A 7223-nucleotide genomic window follows, 5' to 3' on the forward strand; every position below is an offset into this window, starting at 1 on the left:
CACTCATTTGTCCCTTCCTCCATTGAACTGTGTGTCCCCATGGTACCCACTGCCCTGTGAGTTCCCACTCCTACACTGAATCTTACCTTCCCAAGTGTCCATCCCCTCCTGGAGCCCCTGCCCCACACAGAGGCTGCATTTCCCCCACAGAGCCCTGCAATCCTCACAAAGCCCCATTGTCTCACTAGCTTTTGCCCATGTGAGTCCCCATCCTTCCCCACCACCTCTCCCCACAGCACCCGTCTTGAGGTTCTCTTAGGCCCTGGGAGCACAGGGCAGGCAGCCCTGCACCGCACCTCACCTGAAGTTGGCCGCCATCGAGGAGTACCTTCCATCTGTTCCCACCAGGACTCCATCTGCCTTGTTTCCCACCGTCAGGACCATGTGTGCAGGCTCCCTGGGGATGGAGCTCATCATTGGTGCTCCTCAGGGGGGCCCCCCTCTTCCGAGTAGATGCTATTCTGGGTCCTGGTTCTCACAAGCCCAAAGAGCAGCTGTGTCCAGCAGGGCCTGTCAGCCACTGCTTCTGGTCCAACCCGTGGGGCCTCACACTTTCTCCCCACTCCATGGTGGGGGGCCAAATATTTGCAAAAGACTTATCCTGAGCCCAAGACCTCTCTGTGTCCCAGCTGCCCTCAGCTCAGCCTCCATCAGGCTCTACAGGATACACTATCTGCCCCAAATTTCCCCAGGTCATGCCTTGGGCAGTGGACACAGATGTGGTTGGTGGCACTTCAGGCAGAGCTGGGTCAGGTGGAGAAAGCCCAGCTGAAGACCTTCCAACAAAAAGCCCCTCGCCTCTTACTCAAGTTTAAACCCCAACAGTGTGGGCTCTCCCTGAAGCCTCCCAGAAGCTGCTCCCATGAGTGTCACAGGGACCCCGACACCCGCTCACTTCCTTAGACATCCCACAGGCACCCCAGACGTAATATGTCCCCAGTTAGGCTCAGCAGCTGCCCCTACATCTGCTTGTCCTCCTGCGTTCTGGGCCCAGTGGGTGATCCCCAGTGAGAAACCTAGCCGCCATCCCTGCCTTCCTCCCCTGGTGCCTGCTGCTGTCTCTGACCACCAACTCCCAGGGTGCCCACCTCCTAAACAGTGCTCAGACCCATCTCTTCTCTCCATCCTCTCTGCTACCTCTACAGTCCAGACCCCCTCCTGACCTCACACTTGCTCCTCACCGCTCTCTAGGTCTGCAGACTGGAGACTCCCCCACCGCTGCCGTGCATCCGCCATGAGGCAGCCAGGGTCACTCTGCTAAGGCCGTATCTCATCCTGAAACTGGCTTAAAAACTGCTCACCAGAGGCAGGACACAGTGGCTCATGCCTATAATCCCAGCACTTTGGGAGATAGGTGGATCATAAGGTCAGGAGTTTGAGACCAGCCTGACCAACATGGTGAAACCCTGTCTCCATTAAAAATACAAAAATTAGCCTGGTGGCAGGCACCTGTAATCCCAGCTACTCAGGAGGCTGAGGCAGGAGAATCACTTGAACCTGGGAGGCAGAGGTTGCAGTGAGCCTAGATTGTACCACTACACTCCAGCCTGGGCACCAGAGTGAGACTCTGTCTTTAAAAAAAAAAAAAAATTGTGACTGGATTCCTACTCACTAAGGTAAAGCCCAAAAGCCCAAAGCGCAGGTCATTGGTCTGCAAGATCCTGGTTGGCCTGGGTCTGCCCCCCACCAGCCTCATCACGGGTGTCTCCATCCCCTTCTCCACTCACTGAGCCACTGGGGTTTCCTCCGCAGCCCTGCATGGAGCTAGCACCCAAGCCACCAGGCCACCTTTGTGAGAGCTGGAGAAAAATGTCCCTGGGGACAGAGGCAGCCTTGCCTGAGGGTCCTGGCCTGGTGAGTGCAGAGTGGGCTGGATTTCAGCCCACCTGCTCTTCACCTGTGTGCATCTGTATGCAGCAGCCCTGGTGCCCTGCCCCTAACTCAGGACCTGGGTGTACCCTTCCCTCCACCGCAGCGCGCTTGCCACGCTGCTCTATCCTGGTAGCGACTCCTCCTCTTTCTTCAGGCTTCAGGATAAATGTGCAGTGGGGAAGCCTTCTCTGGCCACCTCACCCAGGTCAGCCCTGCAGTGTCCTCTGCGCTCACCCTCAGCGGCAACTCTTGAACTCTGACAGGTCACTCCAGTCTGTGAGCCTGTGAGGGCAGGAGGCATGTCTGTCCCACAGCCCCCCTGCACAGCAGCTGACCCTGCAGAAGGAGGAACCGCCCCTTCCAGAGGTTCTCACAGTGCCCATCACAGGCTGGGCTGCTATCCTGGCTCTACAGAAACACCAAGACTCCAAGAAGAGAAGCCGTTTCCCCAAAGCTCACAGGGAGTGGGCGCCAGAGCCGGTGGGGGGGGTACCCACAGAGCCCAGGTCTGGAAGCCAGCAAGCTGAGGCTCTCATTCTGACCGTCACCAACCTACCCTGTGACCTTGAGCCTCAGTTTCCCTTCCACACGGGGGAGGATTGGACACAGGGTTTCTGAGGCCCTTTCTCACCACTACTAGAGCAAGCGAGGTGGTCCTGGGCCCACCCCGCCTGCTCAGGGACCCTCGGGCAGCACTCACGGCTCTTCCTGGCACCAGAAGTGGTTGATTGCAAAGGCGATTGCAACGAGGACCAGGAACACGGCCACTGCGATGAGGCCCTGCATCCAGGGCTGAAGCTTCCCCAGGCCTAAAACGGGAGGCGGACTGTAGCAGATGGGGCCGCAGTGGGGCCACGGTGGGGGCCACCTGTGCAGGAGAGCGAGGGGACTCACTTCCCAAGGGCCCCACCTGTGCTGAAGGCCCTCAGCCAGCTGCCAGGACCAAGGAGACATTCTGGGGAGGCGGGGGTGGGATGCGGTCCCTCTGACCCACTTAAACATCTTGAGCTCCACTTAGGTTAGGAAAAGGAGGGAGTTGAAGGAATTGCAGAGGCTCGGAGAGGAGGGAGTTGGAAGGAGAGAGGAGCCCAGGAGGGAACAGGCCTCGTATCTGAGATCTAGGAGGCCCAGAACCTCTTCCCCTCCCCCAGGCAGGTCACATGCAGGGCCCCTCGAGAAACCAGCTCATAGAGAGACTCCCAGATAGCACAACAGAGTGGATCTATCTATCTGCGGACCAACAGCCTGAGAGCCTGCGGAGCTGACAGCTCTCCAGAGTGAAGGCCCTGAGCAGATTTCCATCCACGTATTTATTTACTCTTTGACAGGTGATTCTCATTAATACACAGGTATTCTACATATACATATAACTCAAGAATATACCAAGTAGGCAGCTGTTACCCGCCTACAACTAATTATAAACTAAAAGTATCTTCCACAAGGGAGCCATGGGGGCAGGTAAACTTAATGTTCCTCAACACCCCAGGGAGTGCCTGGGCCCCAGGGACCAAAGGGCAGCCCCCTGGACAGCTGGCCTAGGCCTTGCAGCTGGGCGTGGCTCCCAGAGAGCTGAGGAGGACCCAGAACTGACATGACTGGTCTGACGTCCGGAAGATCCTGTTCTGTAGCAAGAGGTTTCTCTGATGGTAGGAAGGGTGTGTGAGTGGAGACAGCAGGCTACTCGGCTGGGGCATCTGGGGTGCCTGGGGTACCCAGAGAGAGGAGTGGACCAGGACATCTTTAGAGGGGCAGGACCGAGGGGTAAGCTCTTCTCTGAGTCTTGGGGGCCAGGGAAGAAGCCTCAAAACCTGAACCCCTTTTTGTTCCCCCAGCTGGGTGCCCAGGGACTAGGGCCAGAGATTAGGTCAAGGCCCAACCATGCACCCTTCTCTGCTTTTTTTTATTTTTTAATAGAGACAGGGTCTTACTATGTTGCCCAGGCTGGTCTCACACTTCTCGGCTCAGGCAGTCCTTCTGCCTCAGCCTCCCAAAGTGCTGGGATTACAGGCATGAGCCGCTGCACCCGGGCCCTTCTCTGCTTTTTGACCCTTGACACCAACACAGACCCCCAAGATTTCCCTGAAGTCCCTGCCCTCAGGCCACTGCTGCCCCAAAGGACATTCCTCTTCCCTGACATCACTGCACTCCGTGAGCCTGAGGGAGCTCAGCCCTGCAGAGAAAAGACCCTCGTTGGGGAGAGGTCCCAGCACAAAACACAGGTCAGCAGGAGCCTTCAGAGGGGCCCCACGTCCAGGCCAGAATACCTGCATCCCTATATTTTAAGGGACCCAGGCTGGGCATCAGAAAACTTACTCTGGCTCACTCCCACTCAAAAATCCTCCTTTGAGTCTACCAAAAGCTCTCCTGCTGCAGTGGAGACCTGACCTTTTCTCTGAGCCTGGCAGAAACTGGGAAGAAGGAAGGAGGCCCTGGAACTCTCTGGCCCATAGCAAGGTCAGACCTCACTAATCTCCAGGGGAAGCAGAAGACACACAGTGTGGTTACCCTCAGTTCCACGCCTGCCAAACAGCAGTGTTTGGGAGTCCCTGGCTCCCTGGGGATTCAGACTGCTTCCTCAGGTCGGTGGTTGCTCAAGCTTGGGGAGTTAGGGCTCCACCCTTAGAGGCCTCTCCCTGCTTCCTCCTAGACCCTGCAGCTAATTTCCTCCAGTCATCCCAGGGACCACAGTCCCTGCGCCTCCTCCATGTGGGGTTAGCACATACAGCAAGGGGCAGCGCCTGGGGCAGGAGAAAGGTGGTCTGAGCCCTGTCCTTCCCTCCCCTGCTGTATAACTCATGTGAGGTACTCAACCTCTCTGGTCTGCAGTTCCCCAGAGGGCTTCCAAGACCTGGGAGACAGAGTTGAAGCAGACACACATGAGAGCTCAAGGTGGGGTGGGAGGGGAGCTCTGGAAGCATCTTTGCCAGTCCCCTCTGGACCAAGTCCCACCTGCAGAGTCCCCAGACTTTGGCTGCAGACGCAGAGCGTGTAGAGTGAAAGCCACAGCTTGCGTGTGCTGCTTCACCAGGTGCAAAGCCCCCCCACAGCCCTGATCTGGCAGCAGCCCCAGGAGGTGGGCAGGTGGGGCCTATTGTTTTCATTTTATGGGTGAGAAAGCTGAGTCTCAGAAAGGGGCAGTGATTTGCTCAAGGTCACACATCAATTCAGGCAGAGCAGGATGAAGAGCTCAGATATTTGGGGCAGTCACACTGGGCACTGTTCCCTACCCAAGTCCAAAAAGCCAAGACAATTAGGACTTGGGTCAAAGCCATGGACAAAGCCCTGGCAGAGCTGCTCCTCCCCTGGAGCAAGCCTGTCTTGAGGGGTGCTTGGGCCCCACTCTCCCCCTCCTTGTATCCCTGGCCGCCCTGTACTCAGGGCCCAGCCATCCCCAGGGCAATGCCTACTCTTGGGGCTTGGGCCTCAACTCCTGCTCCTCCCCCAGATCCTAGAACCAACATTTCCCTGCCGCTCCCACTCGTTGAAAACAAGTGGCAGGCAGAGACTTGGTTCAGACGTCTCTGCCTTGGGACGATCTTTCAGCTAGCCCAGTCCCTGATCCCCCTCCAAACTGTAAGTATCAAGTCCTGGGGAGAGAGGCCGGAACACCGCCCCATCCACCCCTGGGTCTCCCGTGCCCAGCCCTCTCCTCCTGCGCTACCTTGCTGACAGCTGGCAGGTGGCACTGCCGTGAGCAGGCCCAGAATGAGCAGGCTGAGGGCCGACATGGCTGCGGCAGCTCCTAGCCTTGCTTCTGGCCTTCGGTGTCTGGACTGCTGGAGCTGCTGTGGGGTCTGTTGGTGTCCGCCCGAAATCAACCTGGGCTCAGTCTTGTCCTGGAGGGGAGGAGCTAGGAAGGAGGAAGGCGAGGGCGGGAGGAGAAATGAAGACAGGTGGCAGAAAGAACCTGCCCTCCCTCCCATGGTAATGAGCTGCCAAGCCGGGCCTCCCCTGGCCGGTGCCCAGCCCACTTGCACTAGCATTCGAGGTCATCTTCCCAGGGCCAGCGAAGGAGATGGGTATTAGGACCAAGCAGATATGGGAGAGTCCCAGCCTCATCTCCACGCCCTGAGCTCCCTTTTCCTGGCAGCGGAGCCAGGCTCTAGGGAAAGGGGTGCCACACAGCCACTCCTGCCTTGACGGAGCCCAGTGGGCAGGGCTTCTTGGAAGGCTGACAGTGGGATTAAGAAATGTGCTGGCTGGCTCCGGAGCCCGGGGAAACCCACAGAAGTCCAGAGAAGGCTCAAAGCTGCCAGACTCCCTGCAGAGCCTGGCCTATTTCCTGTTCTTCCCCTGACCTGCCCCTGCCCCACCAAGACAAACCCTGGGACTCTAATGCTGGGACACACCACAGCTTCAGTGCCTTCCACCCCCAACCCAGCTCAGTAGCTTCCTAAATTCACCCCCTCCTGCAGAGATCTCAATGGAGGGCCTGAAGGTCCCAGTTCCCAGCTTTCATATCCCATGCTCAAGCCCCGACCCAGCCCAGCTGACCTAGGCCCAGTTCAGCTCTTCCTCTTGGCCCCAGATGTGGTCTCTGGAAACTAGGCAGGGCTTTAAAACAAGATCCCAGCTTGGTCAAAGGCTTCGACACCCAACTTCAGATCCATCTCCACCTACGGTAGAGGAGAGAACAGGCAAACACAGCCTGTGGTGGGGGGAAAAGGACGGACACTACAGGTGGCGCCCCATCTGGGACCCGGAAGCCCTGGGCCCGCCCACCTTCATAGCCAAAAGCAGCATTGAGGAAGGCACCCCCAGCCCCTGGACAGGGGGACTCTGGAGCCAGAGCCCTCCAAAGAGCCAAAGTCTCCCCAGGATCACATGGTGTGCACCTGGCCTCCAGCTCGGGTACTGAGAATGGCCAGAGTTCCTGTGTAGGCCCCCAACCAAGGGTCATGCTGGTCTCCTTGCCTCACCCCCAACCCAGCAGTATGGGAAGCTGAGATGCTGCCTCCCTAGAAAGGAGCAGGCCAACTAGAACAAAGTCTCATCAGAGATGGAAGGTCCCCAGGAGCCAGCGCCTGAGCAGAAGGCCCCTCCACAGCCTCTCTGCCCTGAAGCCAACCAACCCCTATTCATCAGGCCTCCTGGGCAGCCCTTCCTATGGCAGGCCAATTCTGCCAGCGGGAGCACTTGGACATCATGCCTCAGGCCTGCTTCCTGTGTGTGTGGGGGTGTGTGTATGTGTGTGCATGTGTGTGCATGTGTGAGTGTGTGTATGCGTATGTGTGTGTATGTGTATGGGTGCGTGTGTGTGTGTGGGTGTGGGTGTATGTGTATGGTTGTGTGTATGGGTATGTGTGTATATGTGTATGTGTATGTATGTGTGTATGTGAATGTATGTGTGG

At 57.7% G+C, this 7223-nt stretch overlaps 1 protein-coding gene across 1 annotated transcript in view; it reads right to left on the reverse strand.

Moving 5' to 3' along the window:
- PDZK1IP1 (PDZK1 interacting protein 1) overlaps positions 1 to 6006 on the reverse strand; it is an 8015-nt gene extending 2009 nt beyond the window's left edge. Inside the window, exons 1-3 of the mRNA XM_017540936.2 lie at positions 5534 to 6006; positions 2573 to 2681; positions 302 to 397 (exon numbers count right to left, since the gene is read on the reverse strand). Of these exons, the coding sequence (XP_017396425.2) occupies positions 302 to 397; positions 2573 to 2681; positions 5534 to 5855 (527 nt within the window). The 5' untranslated portion in view covers positions 5856 to 6006. The remainder of the gene's footprint in view (positions 1 to 301; positions 398 to 2572; positions 2682 to 5533) is intronic.
- Positions 6007 to 7223: the final 1217 nt, after the last annotated feature.

This window comes from Cebus imitator, unplaced genomic scaffold, assembly GCF_001604975.1.
Source record: "Cebus imitator isolate Cc_AM_T3 unplaced genomic scaffold, Cebus_imitator-1.0 Scaffold129, whole genome shotgun sequence".
NCBI classification, from domain to species: domain Eukaryota; kingdom Metazoa; phylum Chordata; class Mammalia; order Primates; family Cebidae; genus Cebus; species Cebus imitator.